The sequence below is a fragment of the Oryza glaberrima genome, chromosome 3 (assembly GCF_000147395.1).
Source record: "Oryza glaberrima chromosome 3, OglaRS2, whole genome shotgun sequence".
In the NCBI taxonomy this organism is placed as follows: Eukaryota; Viridiplantae; Streptophyta; class Magnoliopsida; order Poales; family Poaceae; genus Oryza; species Oryza glaberrima.
In genome coordinates this window covers 29,700,505-29,715,569 of record NC_068328.1, presented here as the reverse complement: position 1 = coordinate 29,715,569, position 15,065 = coordinate 29,700,505, and the positions used below count along the sequence as shown (strand labels likewise).

At 41.9% G+C, this 15,065-nt stretch overlaps 2 protein-coding genes across 2 annotated transcripts; one reads left to right on the top strand and one right to left on the bottom strand.

Moving 5' to 3' along the window:
* Positions 1–2,280: 2,280 nt before the first annotated feature.
* LOC127765037 (cyclin-H1-1) lies at positions 2,281–7,222 on the bottom strand. The gene is made up of 15 exons (XM_052289834.1): positions 6,907–7,222; positions 6,747–6,797; positions 6,579–6,651; positions 6,229–6,347; positions 6,073–6,146; positions 5,760–5,880; positions 5,611–5,679; positions 5,405–5,446; positions 4,509–4,586; positions 3,481–3,539; positions 3,319–3,403; positions 2,932–3,020; positions 2,780–2,842; positions 2,642–2,704; positions 2,281–2,554 (listed from the first exon to the last, which is right to left on the bottom strand). Exons 1-14 carry the CDS (start codon positions 6,964–6,966, stop codon positions 2,695–2,697), a joined length of 993 nt encoding a protein of 330 aa, XP_052145794.1. The 5' UTR covers positions 6,967–7,222; the 3' UTR covers positions 2,281–2,554; positions 2,642–2,694.
* A 5,679-nt stretch (positions 7,223–12,901) lies between these two features.
* On the top strand, positions 12,902–14,851 carry LOC127765898 (uncharacterized). The gene is made up of 4 exons (XM_052290870.1): positions 12,902–13,109; positions 13,230–13,401; positions 13,810–13,926; positions 14,464–14,851. The coding sequence occupies exons 1-4, from the start codon at positions 13,000–13,002 to the stop codon at positions 14,584–14,586; spliced, it is 522 nt and encodes a 173-aa protein (XP_052146830.1). The 5' UTR covers positions 12,902–12,999; the 3' UTR covers positions 14,587–14,851.
* Positions 14,852–15,065: the final 214 nt, after the last annotated feature.

Sequence of the window (15,065 nt, the reverse complement as noted above, 5' to 3'; positions counted from 1 at the left end):
GGTATTTTGTAGTTATGGGCCGGTTTAGTGAAAATGAAAGGTCAGTTTCTTAGGTTCGAACTTTTTAGATGTGACAATGTGATAGACATAAGATTTTGGGAAGACACGTGGTTGGGATCGCATGCTCTCAAAGATCAATACCCTACTTTATATAATGTGGTTTGAAAGAAGCAGTTTAGCAGAGGTTATAAGCACAACGTTGTTAAATATCTTTTTTAGGAGAGCCAATGTTGGCCAAAAGCTAATCGAGTGTAATGATTTGATTCTCAGGCTAGCTAATATAACTCTGCAAGTGAAAAACTGCTTTGTACGGTCACTCCATAAGAATGGACAATTTTCAATCAACTCTATATATACCGCGATCATGAACTCTGCTAGAATCCAAAAGAGAATTCTATGGACTTAAAGGTCCTACTAAAAATCAAGGTCTTTATGTGGTTTCTTCACAAGAAAGCAATTATAATGAAAAATAACCTTGCTAAAAGAAAAGGAGGGGGGAGACAAACATTGTTCTTTCTGCTATGCGCAAGAGACAATCCAATATCTTTTATTTGAGTGTCATATTGCTCAAATTGTTTGGAGATACGTGTTTTTTGTTTTTAATATCCTCCACCCCATAATGCCAAAAATATTTTTGGTAATTGGCTTAGAGGGGTATCTAAGTCCATAAAAAAGTTGATTCTAATTGGAGCTAGTGTTGTAGGTTGGTCAATATGGCGTTGCCGTAGTGATAAAGCTTTTAATGGTAAACAATTATCTAACCCTATACAGGTTATCTTCCTGTCTTTTTATTGGCTCTATTTTTGGTCTATGATGCTACCATAGGAGAAATATGATACTAAATGCTACACTCTTGTAATCGGTAGCTTATGGTCTCTTATTTTACTATTATGAGTGGCGTAGTTCCATTAGAATTGCTAGATAAAAAAGTATATGTGATTTAACGCTAATCAATAACAAAGGGGACTTGAGGATTTACCACATCACCTTATTTCTTACTCCCTCCGTTTCACAATGTAAGTCATTCTAGCATATTTACATTCATAATGAAAAATTCATTATGAATGTAAATATGCTAGAATGACTTACATTATGAAACGGAGGAAGTATTTTGATTTGTTTTTATCTTTACTTTTTTAATAAACTTATTGCTGCATGTCTTATGACAGAAGCCGAATATGTAATCTATTTTCATTATTAAAAATATATATACATGTTACTCCCTATAGACACTTGGGCCCTTGGTAGGGAGGGCATATTTGTCTGGTCAGTCTGGAACATGTGTTCTATCCGCTAAGCAAATTCAGGATGTGGGAAGTGAACATGTGTTTTATCTACTAAGGCCGAGTTTAGTTCTAAATTTTTTCTTTAAACTTTCAACTTTTTTCATCACATTAAAACTTTCCTACATATATAAACTTTCAACTTTTCCATCACATCGTTCCAATTTCAACCAAACTTCTAATTTTGGCGTGAACTTAAACACACCCTAAGCAAATTTTCAGGATGTTGTTGGAAGTGATGTTTTCTGTGTTTCATCTTGATCATAGCGCGTAAACTTCTTCATTTTTAAACTTTTGAAGGACATGTATGCTCTCCGTACCAACAACCTGAAAAACTATTTTGGCTCTTAAAAAAAATTCAATCAAATAACATCTAACATGTGCACCACGTGTCACCCGCATACACTTCCACTCCCTCCGTCCCAAAATAAACGCAGTCATGAATTTTTGTGTCCAATTTTAATCGTCCATCTTATTTTAATTTTTTTACGATTAGTATTTTTAATGTTATTAGATTATAAAACATGAATTGTACTTTACACGTGACTTATGTTTTTTTTATTTTTTAAAAAACAATTTCAAATAAGACGAACGATTAAAGTTAAAATTAGATAAAGAAACTCATGGCTACATTTATTTTGAGACGGATGGAGTACTTTATATTATATTGCACTTACGTACAACCTTGTCTGAGCAAGGACGACTTCTATTTGTGTCAACTGTAAACACATGGACCAAAACAAATGACAAATGCTCTCATACTCGGTTTAGTAACCGATGAGAGCAAAAATTGCAGACATAGGATGAGCTGTACAATCGTGCTCGTCAGCTGATGTTCTCTGTTGAATTAATTTACCTTTTCTTCAACCTTTATAGCTTGGAGCTGTAAACCCTCTGCTATGGCTGAAAACTTGCAAAATTGTCAATTTGGAACCTAGGCCCTTTGTAGCAAGTCAATCAGATACGTTAATAATAGTGAGAATTGTAAACAGAAAAATGCAACCGACAAAAGTCTGAGTTAGCTGTCATTTTCGTATATGGAGGCAATCATCCGATGTATGCTGCTTCTTCCCATTTGACAAGGGATAAATTACCCCCCAAAAAAAGTACAGTAGCCATTGCAACGAGGAGTTTGCTAGGGCTTCCAGGCATACAAGATTACAAGAAGGCGAGGTCATGGGTATTATCTCGCTTCATCTCAAAATTGGTTGTCCTCGGCTAAAACGGAACCTCACCTGCTCAGGAAAGTAGCTCTTTTGATCAATTGGAGCCTGAGTAAAGAAAGATATTTCGCACATTAGGTTTAACCTGGTGATGAAATTAACAACATACATAATAACAAAGTTTGAAGCCCTTACCACAACAAACTAAAGAACTGATTCTTACACGGTGCAGCCCAACCGTATGTTTTCTAGCTGTCACTGTAGAGAAGCAATTCAGAAACAAGAACTAGAAATAGCATGGGTACAATCTGAGTTGGTAGTGACAGGACTTACAGTTGGGCTTCATTAGCTGCCCTTTTTGATTTGTGCTTCGACTTCTTCTCTTTCTTCTTATGCCTACAGGTATATAGCAATAACAAAAATGAGTACAATTACTGATAATCATGGATGAAATGCTGGCTTTTTATAAATGATATAAAGCTTACTCATCCTGTGAGCTTGGATCCAAACAATGCTTAAGCTTACGGTCAATATGCCTCATGTCCTTAGGAGTAGGTATTTTAAGCTGCTCAACCTGCAAAAAATATGAAAATAACATAAACGGAATGTCAAAAACCCAAAGGTACAATAATAACTATTGAATAGAGCATAACAGTGGCCACATCAGTATAAAACATTGGCCATATGAAAGCCCTATCCTTTGCCAGCAATGATATGACCGTACTTTGACAGGGTTTTATACATCAGCAAAACCATAATTTAACCATTCAATTTCGTAGCAAAACCCTTCTGAGTATCTACTTGTGTTCAGTCAAGCAACAGAGTTTACATGACTATACTGATGTATTTAACCAAGGGGAAAAAGTTCTTACCAAATAATTGATCATATTGATTGACCCAACAAATTGTTCGATTGGACAATCAGAATGTTGCCTTGAAAAAACACTTTCCAAGTACCTGTGAACAATCGTGAAGTTAAAAACGTTAAAATTGAGTAAAGAAATGGAAAAGGAAAAAGAATCACGCAAGAATACCTTTCAAAATTAAGGATCTTGTGCATATCATTGGATTTGTGCAAAGCAGCCAGAGCCAACTGTAAAAATTGGAATATAATGCCTAATCAGATAACATAAAAAGTTTGGTCAAACTTGAAGGCTCATAAGCTAACCACATTGGACTAAGCTTTCTTATCAGACACTAGGTAAACTAATAATTTTAAAGAAGAGTAAATTGCACTTCAGGCCATTTATTTTTACCAATGTTGCATGTTGGACTAGGCATGAGCACATATTTTCACTTTAGGCTATGTGAAGTTGCAAAAGTTTCACATTAGACCTGCTCTCCACCATCTATTCCTTCTCATTGGGAAGAAGCTGCCGCCTGGTCTGCGCTGCATCAGCGCCTTGCAACCATACTCGAGCTGTTGCTCCACCTCCAGGAGCACTGCGCCCGAGCTCCAATTTGACTTTAGCGTTATATCTGGGCGCCAAAGCTTGGTATGCCACCACGATCGATGGACGAGGAAGCGTTACATCTTCCCATGCATGGTCTCCTCGTTCTTTTCATGGGTTAATATGGCAAATCTTGTGAGCGGTGTTCCCGCCATTGCTACAGGATGGCTGTGGTCCTGGTCCCCCAGCCAGCGCTGGAGGATGCAAATGTTATTGTGCTGCCAAGAGAGCATCTTCGGCAAGCATAGGGTTCAATGACACAACTGCCAGCGGTGGCAGGAAGAAAGGCCCCGTATGTGACCATCATCGACAACCTGCTAGCTGGACAAGGCTGGTGCAGATGCTCGTGCAGGTGCTTCACATGCGCAGACTGGGATGAGGATGATGACACGGATGTTGCTATGGCACTCAGTGACTTTGGTGTATAACAGAGAGAAAGATGGGATGATCCAAATTGCAATGTAAAGGAAAAATTATCTAGCCCAAAGTGAAAATAGTCTCAAGGGTAGTCCCAATGAAACTTTGGTAATAATATATGGCCCATTGTGCAATTAACTCTTCTAAAAATGAAAATGATGTAGTTTAAGATTAAACATGTTGATCATGATTACCTGTCCAGGAGTGTAGAGAAGAGGAGCGTCAGTCAACATCATTTTGTCAACCTGAGATATCGCAGTTTGACGTAAATCCTACAAGCATTTGAAGCATCAGCAAGGTAGCATAAAACTTGCATGTTCTATAATGTCATAATTCGAGTGTATCCTTCTATGCAGGGAATAAGCTGAAATAGCATTTATGATATCTAACACGGTATTCAAATAAGAGCTTACGACTGTTCCTTGTTCAGTACGCATAATTACCGTTTGTGCAAGCTAAAGAAAGAAATTAAAAACAAGACTTTATCCTACATAAGCTTATCTGGCAGTCAACCATGTGTCAGCTGTCTAAATAAAGTGAGAAGCAAATTTCAGCACAAAACATTGAATGCATGCTAAAATACATCACCTACACACTTTGTCTTTCAACATCCTTAGATTGATGCAAAACAGCATAACTAAAGCATTTCTGGTATACAATTGAATTTGCAGAACTAGATTCATCCACCATTACTCTTTATCAAATGGTTGGACAGCCATCAATGAAGTCTAAATAAAATTACCAAAAAATTAGCTCTTTTCCTTCTTGTTGAGTGGCAAAATTAGTATTAACAACTAGCTAAGCATCTAAAATATTGTCAATCCTGTGCAGCTACCTTCATCTGTGAGTTCAAGGTTAAACAAACAAAAAAAGTTCATGGTGATTCTGATTCCAAAGGATTGCGTATAGTAATGGACACTAACTGGATGTAAGCGGCTGGAATTTTCAGAAATATTGTGGAAATATCATACAGATGAACATGATTTAGCTACACCAGTGCTATCTGAAATGTTGGCAAAAGCAAATGCACAAACATTTTGTTACTGCGATATTTATATTTCTGGTGAAAAGGGTATAAGAAATGGATGACCTGCAACCGTTGGTGCTCACCATTACCTGCTCTGCAGAAATCCTTTATACAAAAAGAAACCCCATTAGTCAATGGAGACCAAACCACTACACTAGGATAAGCAATATATGACAAATATATGGTACTGCATTTCAAAGTTCACTAGCCATACAAAGGAAATGGCAAGGTGAACATTGTTAGCAGAAACATATAAATATGAAACTTACCTCCATGTCATCAACAAATCCTTCGATAGATCGATACGGAGCATAAACAATCAGATCAAAATCTAAAGACTGGAATAAGGTAAGAAATGTAATGTCATGTTCTGCTGGTTTGGAGGAGGTAAAATGACAAAAAAATGGAAATGGCATACTTTGAGAACAATCATCTCGTTATTTAGAATAATCTGGTGGTCCTGTTGAATTCCTTTACCAAGTTCCTCAGCAGAAACATGATTTTCTTCCACTTTGCAAGAAGAATAAATACAAGTTAACCTGTCAAGTAAAAAACTGATTAACTTCATATCTAACTGATAAAAAAAAATACAAACTGAATCATGAAAGACCATGACTTGCAGAGGACATTATCTCTTCGAGTAGGACACAAGAAAAGGTAATTTACTCATCAGGTTATCTCCTTTTGTATGTTCCAATCTATAGAAGATTTCTTATAAAACTGTTGCTTACATAATATGCTTTGGGTGATGTTCCATTACAGACCATTGCAGATAAAATCTCTTGAAATATATTATTGCGGTAGCCTACAGTGCAGCAATAAGAGATTGTTAGCGCAGGATCATGAGGATAGCAAAGGCACAGAGTCTCGGAAGAGGAGTGCTTTACCTGGATTTTGTGAGGGAACTTAAATGCTGAACATACTTCTTGAATCTTTTGCTCATAAAATACCCGCATCAATCGCTCCTCTTCACAAGACAGAGGCTTTACACCTGAGCTCCCTACAACTGAATAAAAAACAAATGCTTCAATACTAGCACGCTTAGATGCAAGTTGTCCACTGAACAAACTCCCATGGAAACACAGAACTCGATGCATATATCGTCCAAAGTAGATTATGCGAGAAACTACTAAAGCAGAAAACTTTGAAGTGAATTTCACATGAGGATGCTAATTTGGATGGTAACACATTGCGCATCTAGACATATAATCAATCAGAATCATTAAATGAAATGTACCATGATCAGGCGCAGGTTCCGGGTACGATAGCGACCCATCAACAGGGTCCACCTTCAACCGCGTCGTTCCATACTTCACCAAGAAACAAAAGGAAAAAAAGATATGAGCACCTATCATCTAATAAGCTCAACAAGGGAGTTAGGTTCAGAGCGCCGGGATAACCCAACCTGAACGAGCGTCTCCGTGGCCCGCTGGTTCGCCGCCCCCCATCTATCCATCTGCAAAGCAGAGAGAATCACCAGCATCACAACCCACCCACGGCATATCATATCATATCACATCCCAAAGAAAGCAGCCCTGGCAAACAAACCGATGAGGAAGCCTCACCAGATCGTTCGTCTGGAAGATCCACCTCTCCCGATGCGTGGAGGTCCGGAAATCCGCCATCTCTCCGCCGCCGCGGATGTGCCTCCCCCCAACCCTCACCTCTTCTCACTCGCTCTCCCCGAGCCGATCGAGCCCTCGACGAACACGGCGACTCCGCGAGACGCCCACCCACCCCCAGAGCAGATCAGAGACCACCACAGCACGTCACGATCCACCGACCAGAGCGCGGGCGGTGGGCGTTCGCGGCGGCGGCGGCAACTGCGAGAGCGCCGGCGTACGAGGGAGGCGTCGTCGCGAGGAGGAGGAAGAGGAGGGGTTTTGCAGCAGCAGCAGCATCAACACGACGACGCGAGCTGGGCTTGGTCAGATGGGCCTCCGCGGCGCGAGCCCAGCTAACTCAGATTCGGCTCGGCCCAGTAAGAAACCCGTGGGGGAGACGAGTCGGCCCGGCCCAGTAGCGTTCCCCCCTCCCCTGTTGATCTTTTGGGAATTTTTTTTATTTTTAATTTTTTTTATTAAAAGTTTTAAAAAATAATTTTCCATTTTGAAAATTGACGGAAGTAGTCACCTACCGCCCTCTGGGAGGGCGATTTTTAAAAATCGCCATCCCAGATGGCGGCGAAAGTGACGTGGCAGACGGCCGTTCGCTCTCGGGCGACGGCCGTCAACGAAATTTGCAGGCGGCCCCCTTGCCGCCCTCCGCTAGGGCGATTTTGTACTGTGCGGGGGGCCGCCTGCAAATGGGCGGCAAGGGGGGCATGGAATTTTGCAGGCGGCCCCCTTGCCGCCCTGGGGGAGGGCGATTTTTGCCTCCCCCTATAAAGCCCAGTCCCCCCTCTCTAAAATTTCATTATATTCACTAAAAATCCAAAAAAAAACGAAAGAGAGAGAGGGGAGGGCAGCAGAAGAGGAGCGGCGAAGCCCTGCTGGTTCGCTCACTTCATCACAGGTTTGCTCCCATACATCTTTTGCATTTGTACTAATATGTTATGTTTGAGTATATATGTTGCGTTTTAGTTTTAGTTCCATATATTTTAGCAGATCTGTAGCACATAGCACATATGTGTAGATCCAGAGCATAGAATATAATAGTATGAATTGAGACATAGACAGTAGTGTTAATTGTAAGATGTAGTTTAGTTTGATCTGGAGAATGTAATCTACTTTTAGAATTTTGGAGAACAATATTGTAGAGAATGTAACTTAGGGCGTAGTACAGAAATGCGAGGTTAACGTAGTTATTGTTTTCATCAGGCACAATGTCAAATAAGGTCACATTTCAGATAGTTCACGGTGAAGGAAATATTAGATTTGGTTCAGATGGTGTTGATCTGTCAGATTTTGTAATGACATCTAAGGGCATCGATAGGCCTACGGAGAGAACATTTCAATCAATTTATAGTTGGTTGTTGAGAGGATTTAGAATAGACCAAGAAGTCTACACAATGTCAGTATCAGTTATAGTGAGTCGTGCAACAGAAGGTTATTTTTGGGAACTAATGCCGATGGACAGCACTGCTGCTTGGAGACGGTATGTGGAAATGGCTTTTGAACGGTCATGGCCCCTCGTTATATTTGTGTCGGTACAAGAGAAAGATATAAATGTTTCAATGCAAACCGAAGATGTAGAGGGTCCTAGCAATGCAGGGGATGTTGTTGGACCATCGATGCAAAATGAGGAAAATCAACCAAGGGAGGAGCAGGCCATGGGCATGGCGGATGAGGGGGAGAGAGTCGGTATAATTGTTGATGAAATGGAGAGGGAAGATTCGGATAATGAGCAAGCGAACGACGACGCATCATCCGATGAGGAAGGTGATGTAATGGCCACTGATTGGGCAAATGAGGACTTCTCTGGACTTGTTATATCAGAGGGTGATCATGTACCCTAGGAGTATAAGGAGAACGAGGTAATTGAGGGTGCAAGGTATGCTCATAAGGATGAGATGAAGGAGGCGGTGAAGCATTGGGCAGTTTCCTTGCAGAGAGAGTTTAAGGTGGTCAAGTCAACAAATTATGTGTATGAAGTGAGGTGCATGAAGGAAGATTGTCCGTGGCGTGTCCATGCATATAAGGGTAAATGGAATGATTATTGAAAAGTTAGCATTATGACCGAGCACAAGTGCTACTTACAAAGGGTAGAGAAGTATCATCGAAACATCACTTCAGCTTTTGTTGCAAGTGAGATGTACAGCAGTGTTGTTGGTAACATTGGCTTTGAACCAAAATCAATTATTAAGCACATCGAGAACAAATTCAAGTACACCACAAGCTATGCAAAGGCCTGGAGAGCCAAACAAAAGATTATTGAGATGAGGTATGGCACATTTGAACCTTCTTATGATAATTTGCCTTGTTTGTTAGCCACCATTGCCCAGAGGAATAATAATACTTACTATGACCTACATACATTTACATCGGTTGATGATCGAACAAAGAGTGTGCTGCAAACTAGACGAGCCTCCCATACCTCTTGGTGCATTACATGATGACCCACCAACAATGAGAAGGAGGTCGGGGTCGTCCATCAGAAATTTCACTCAGTGGATTGAGAATGAGCCTAAGGAGAAGAGGTCTCTATTGTTCGACACCGATGGATCTCGGTATGGCATAATGACAACCAATTTGGCAGAGGTGTACAACTGGGTAATGCGAGGAGTTCGGGTACTTCCATTGGTTGCTATTGTTGAATTCATCCTTCACGGCACGCAAGCCTACTTTAGGGATTGATACAAGAAAATTGGTCCATCCATGGCAGATAACAACATAGTGTTTGGCAACGTAGTGACAAAGTACATGGAAGATAAAATCAAAAAGGCACGGAGACATAGAGTTGTTGCTCAAGGCACACAAGTGCATCGGTATGAAATAATGTGTGTTGATAGGAGCAGGCGTGGTATCTATCGCAAGCAAGCCGTGCAGGAATGTGTCTTGAAGGCGGATGGTGGATGTACCTGCAGTTGTATGAAGCCGAAGCTTCATCACCTTCCTTGCTCACACGTTCTTGCTGCTGCCAGTGATTGTGGCATATCTCCCAATGTGTACGTCTCAAATTATTTCAGGAAAGAAGCAATCTTTCATACATGGAGTGAGGAGATATATGGGTTCGGGATCTCAGGATCTTACACAACGATGAGTACCCAAGTTTTTTATATACCAGATCCATCTAAGTTAAGGGTGAAAAAGGGTCGACGCCAAACTAGACGCATCAGAAATGATATGGATGAGTCAGAAGCAGGTGGGAGGACTTTACGCTGCAGCAAGTGTGATCTGCGCGGCCATACTTACAAGAAACGCACGAAGAATGCAGAAGTTCCAAGCGGCGCAGATGCTAGTCCATCTGGACAGGCAAGTGATGGTAGGCGACCACCTGGTGAAGGAACAACAAGCAGGCGCGCAAGGCAAAGGCGTCGTCGCGCAGCAGGCGATTCCATGGTGTAACAATGCTATCGATTTAGGAAATAAAATGCTATTGTGATGTGATGAGTGTTCGGACTAAATACTTCTATCGTGTAATTTCAATTGAATGTTGTTGTAATGAGTACCTCCGACTATTGCTGTACTAGTAGTATTGCGAACTATTCGGTGTTGTATCATAATGTTATCGTGATGAGTGTTCGGACTAAGTACTCATATCGTGTAACTGCAGTTATTGTTGTAATCAGAAATATTCCGTATTGTGACACTTTTGTTTGTTTCTACTCTTGTTTAATATGTGTTAGTAATTCGCTTATGAACATTTATTACTTATGTTGAACTAATTATTTCTATGTTTCTGATCAATCTATTTGATGCAGGTATGGCGTACGACACACCGGCGCTGTTGAACCGTGGGATTGACAGGAACCACCGCTTGTTCCTGTCAGCAGTCGAGGGTGCACAGCTCGGCACCTTCCGTCCACGCACGTCGCGCGAGTGGTTGCGTGTCGACCCCCATCACGTTCCTTGGTACGCGTATGTTCACATTTCAACTCAACTTTGCTTTGTGTTGTACTTATGTTTAAAGTTTGCTCTATACAGGTTGCGTGCGCCAGGCCTTCCGGCGCGTTCGCCACCTCTTCGGGCGCGTTCGCTAGCTCTTCCTCTCACGGAGCGTCGATCCCTCGCCCACACGGTACTTTACTTTTTATTAATACTATTAAATACCTGTATGAAACTGATGGTTCTTGTCCAGCAGGATTTGCAGCCGGGATCTTCGGTACTGGGGCCTCTTCGTCTCACGCCGGTAGGACTGGTCCTACTAGCCAGTTCTACGATGACGACTTGCACGGTGCACACCACCATGACGTACTAGGCTCCTCTCAGCTTGGAGGAGCTCCAGAGGCGCACACTCAGGAGCAGCCAAAGGTCACACCTGTACAGGCAGGACGGGTTGGCCGTGCCATACCCCCGGACCGACTCACGTACTCCTAGGGGCACATTAGGGCGCAGGGTAGGAGGGACAGGGGTAAGAGGCCTCGTCAGTAGTGTTCTACCTCTTCAGTCCTTATGTGACCGTTTCTTTTAGCTTACAAACTTGTAAAGCAGTACTACTTTTGCTATTACTACTGCAGTACTACTTGTGTTTGTCTCCTCTACATAGTTCTTTTCATTCATATGGTGCTAGAACAACTTATGCTCACGACAACACACTTTCGGCGCTTCACGGTAGTGTCAGATCCAGCAGCGCGCACAGTCCGCAACAGCACACATGAAAAGCGGCAGCTCGAGTAGTCACTATCAACTTTCGGCGCTGCCTGCTGACATAAAGTGAATCACACCCGCGCGTGCTCGTCTTGTCACATCTAATGAATAATATATCTCATTGAGTTCACATATATTGCACTGAAAACGACGCTATATAATTGACAATCTGAAGGCAACCTCTTCATATCTTCTTTCCCACTAGCACACAACTAACGAAAATGGAAGCGCCATTCCTTGAGCGTCTCAACTGGCGAACCGATCCTTTTGCTAGTTGGTTTCCACCATGGTGTGACCGTCCTTTGTGCGATTGTGGGGATGGATGCATACTCAAGTCTTCCCTCATGATACAAACTCGGGGCAGGAGATTCTTCCAATGATTGATTCGTCAGGATCGACAAATTTGTACCGTGTATCGATGGCACTTCTTATCTATCTTATCATTACAATGTTTAATTATGGTGGTGAATTTTTGTGTGCGTAAGACTAAGGGCCTATTTGGATTGCTACTAAAAACATGCCCTACCAATATTTTGGTAATTTGAATAGTAGTTGTGTTTGATTTCGATTGAAGCCTATTCATTGGTAATACCTAATCTAGATTTGAGATTATGTAGAACATTCTTCACTACAATTTTACATTTTGGCAGCAAACCAAATATGATCAAATGCAATTTTACCTTACCAAAGATTTGGTAGTGCCAAAACTTGCTTATATTTTGGCACTAACAAAATATTTGTACGGTGACATTCCAAATAGGCCCTAAAAAATAATAAAATTGTATTTTACCAGTCTTGGAGATTTTAGTCTTGTATAGTTTTCAATATAAAAAGATTTGATAACTATTGATATTTATAAAAAAATATATTTCTCAAATAAAGCACAATATAAAATCACCCTCCCCCAGGGCGGCAAAGGGGCCGCCTGCAAAATTCCAGGCCCCCCCTCGCCGCCCATTTGTAGGCGGCCCCCCGCACAGTAGAAAATCGCCCTATTGGAGGGCGGCAAGGGGGCCGCCTGCAAATTTCCATGCCCCCTCGCCGCCCGCACAGTACAAAATCGCCCTAGCGGAGGGCGGCAAGGGGGCCGCCTGCAAATTTCGTTGACGGCTGTCGCCCGAGAGCGAACAGCCGTCTGCCACGTCACTTTCGCCGCCCTCTAGGATGGCGATTTTTAAAAATCGCCCTCCCAGAGGGCGGTACTACTTCTGTCAATTTTCAAAATGGAAAATTATTTTTGTAAAAATTTTAATAAAAAGATTAAAAATAAAAAAAATTCGATCTTTTGGTGCTACCCACTACCCAGACGAGCCGATCTCTCGCGAGCCCTCCTCCAGTCATCCATCCGAGCCGCAGCGACGAGCCGAGCCGCCGCGACGCCGCCGGCGAGCGCCTGCTCCGCCGCCGCAGATGGGGGACGAGCGCGTGAAGGCGGAGGCGCTGCAGATCCTGGGGCTGTTCCAGGCGCTCCCGCGCCTCGTCGTCTTCGACCTCGACTACACCCTCTGGCCCTTCTACTGGTACCCCATCTCCTCCCTGTCTCACCTCGCCTTCTTCCGTTCTTCGATCGAAGAGAAGCTCGAGAGGTTCTAATCCAGAAGTTGTTGTTGTTGTTTGTTGTTGGATTCCCGTTTCGACAGCGAGTGCCGCTCCAAGAGGGAGTCGCCGAGCCTCTACCGGCACGCCAAGGGCATCATGTTCGCCCTCAGGGAGAAGGGGATCGACATGGCGATTGCGTCCCGCTCCCCCACCCCGGACATAGCCAAGGTGTTCATTGACAAGCTGGAGATCAAGTCCATGTTCGTTGCCCAGGTAAGGGCCAATTCCCCCCTAAATTGGACATTTTTTTGGCGAAGGCTGTCAATGGTGCACTTGCATCCATACCAAAGTTCAAGCAGATTACGGTAAGCAGTCCATATGTCAGTGCAACGATAAATGGGCAACATATGTAAGCATGTCATGCTAATTGCACAGATTTACGGCTATCTTTTGAGCACAATGTGAACAGACGTTTTATCAGGAAATTGTTTTTCTTGTATGACATAAGAAAATTACAGCTGAATGGAACCAAATTTAGAAACTCTGAAGTGAATTTTTTACATCATGGTAGTTAGGCATGGTATGCACCTTTGTGCACGATGCATCTCCTATTTAAGTTTCTCTCTCAAGAATAGCATAGTAATAATATAACATGTTACTTAATATTGGTAATTTTTGTAGGAAATATTCTCCAGCTGGACTCACAAGACAGAGCATTTCCAAAAGATTCAGAGGAAGACTGGGATTCCTTACAAATCCATGCTTTTCTTTGATGACGAGGACAGAAATATTGAATCGGTAGACCATCAGTTATACCCAGCTACTATCCAATTGTCGAATATCTTAGTAGTGAATGTCCATGATATGGTCTATGCCAATATCTTTATTCAATTAAACAGGTTTCACCAAAGAAAAAAAAAACTCAAGTTTATTCTTTCATCAAACATGCATGCTAGATGTTGTTCATACTGGCATATTGCCCTTTCCCGTGTGACCACCTTTATTTTTTAGTATCATAAACAAATTTCTACAAGCCTGAAAAGTTACTATGGCACAATTTTTGTTGTGGGTGAAGCTTGTTCAGTAAACTACCATGATGTCCCATGATTGCCTCAGGCTTCGATCTTATGCAATCCCATAAAACCATGTCATTTCATCTCTTCCTGCTTAGTGATCATCACAGTTAGTAATTATATGCATGTCCATCTAAATTTGTGCTTTGTACATGTCGATCTAAATATCGTATGTGTGCTCACATGTAATTTATCATTACAAGCATTCTGTGGTTTGTAGTGACCTTAACTCATATATTCACCTCTTGTTTTCACTTTTCAGATATCAAAAATGGGAGTGACGAGCGTGCTGGTGGAGAACGGGGTGAATCTTGACATGTTTAAGTTGGGTCTGAGTAACTTTGCCACAAATGTTGCTGCCTCGAGCACAAGTAAAGATGAATAGCCTCATTGAACGACTAGAACCAACAGACAAGAAAAACATATAAATTTAAGTTAAGCATGCATTTCTTGTAATTTATATTGCCCTTGCTCATGTACGAGATGGAGTATTTGAGTACAGGATAACTTCTGAGAGCAAGTCTTTGCTTCATTTATGTGGATGTTACGATTCGATCGAATCAGATGAATTTGATTCGATCGGTGAATTGAGTCATACTGAATTAACTTAAATGTATATTCAATGTTTGGCTTGACATTATGGGTTCAAATGTGACGTTGCCATTGGCCGGTGTCTACGAGGTGAAATATGAGCATTTTTGAAGACTTCGAAACATGTGTCTACGAGGTAACGCCACCAACCCTTGCCAACCGAGTTATGCATGGTTCTCCAAACTTGCAAGTTCTCCTATATACGTATCTCAGATAAACCGTCCCTATGGGCAAATCAAGAGATGGTTTGGAATAAGGTAAGCATGTACGCAA

Coding starts and splice junctions, on each gene's coding strand:
- LOC127765037 (XM_052289834.1), bottom strand. CDS start 6,966: ATGGCGGATTTCCGGACCTCCACGCATCGGGAGAGGTGGATCTTCCAG. Junction 5,881..6,072: donor CATCACCCAAAGCATATTAT/GTAAGCAACAGT, acceptor TTTACTTGACAG/GTTAACTTGTATTTATTCTT. Junction 5,680..5,759: donor ACGAGATGATTGTTCTCAAA/GTATGCCATTTC, acceptor ACCTTATTCCAG/TCTTTAGATTTTGATCTGAT.
- LOC127765898 (XM_052290870.1), top strand. CDS start 13,000: ATGGGGGACGAGCGCGTGAAGGCGGAGGCGCTGCAGATCCTGGGGCTG. Junction 13,110..13,229: donor ACCCTCTGGCCCTTCTACTG/GTACCCCATCTC, acceptor CCGTTTCGACAG/CGAGTGCCGCTCCAAGAGGG. Junction 13,402..13,809: donor AGTCCATGTTCGTTGCCCAG/GTAAGGGCCAAT, acceptor TAATTTTTGTAG/GAAATATTCTCCAGCTGGAC.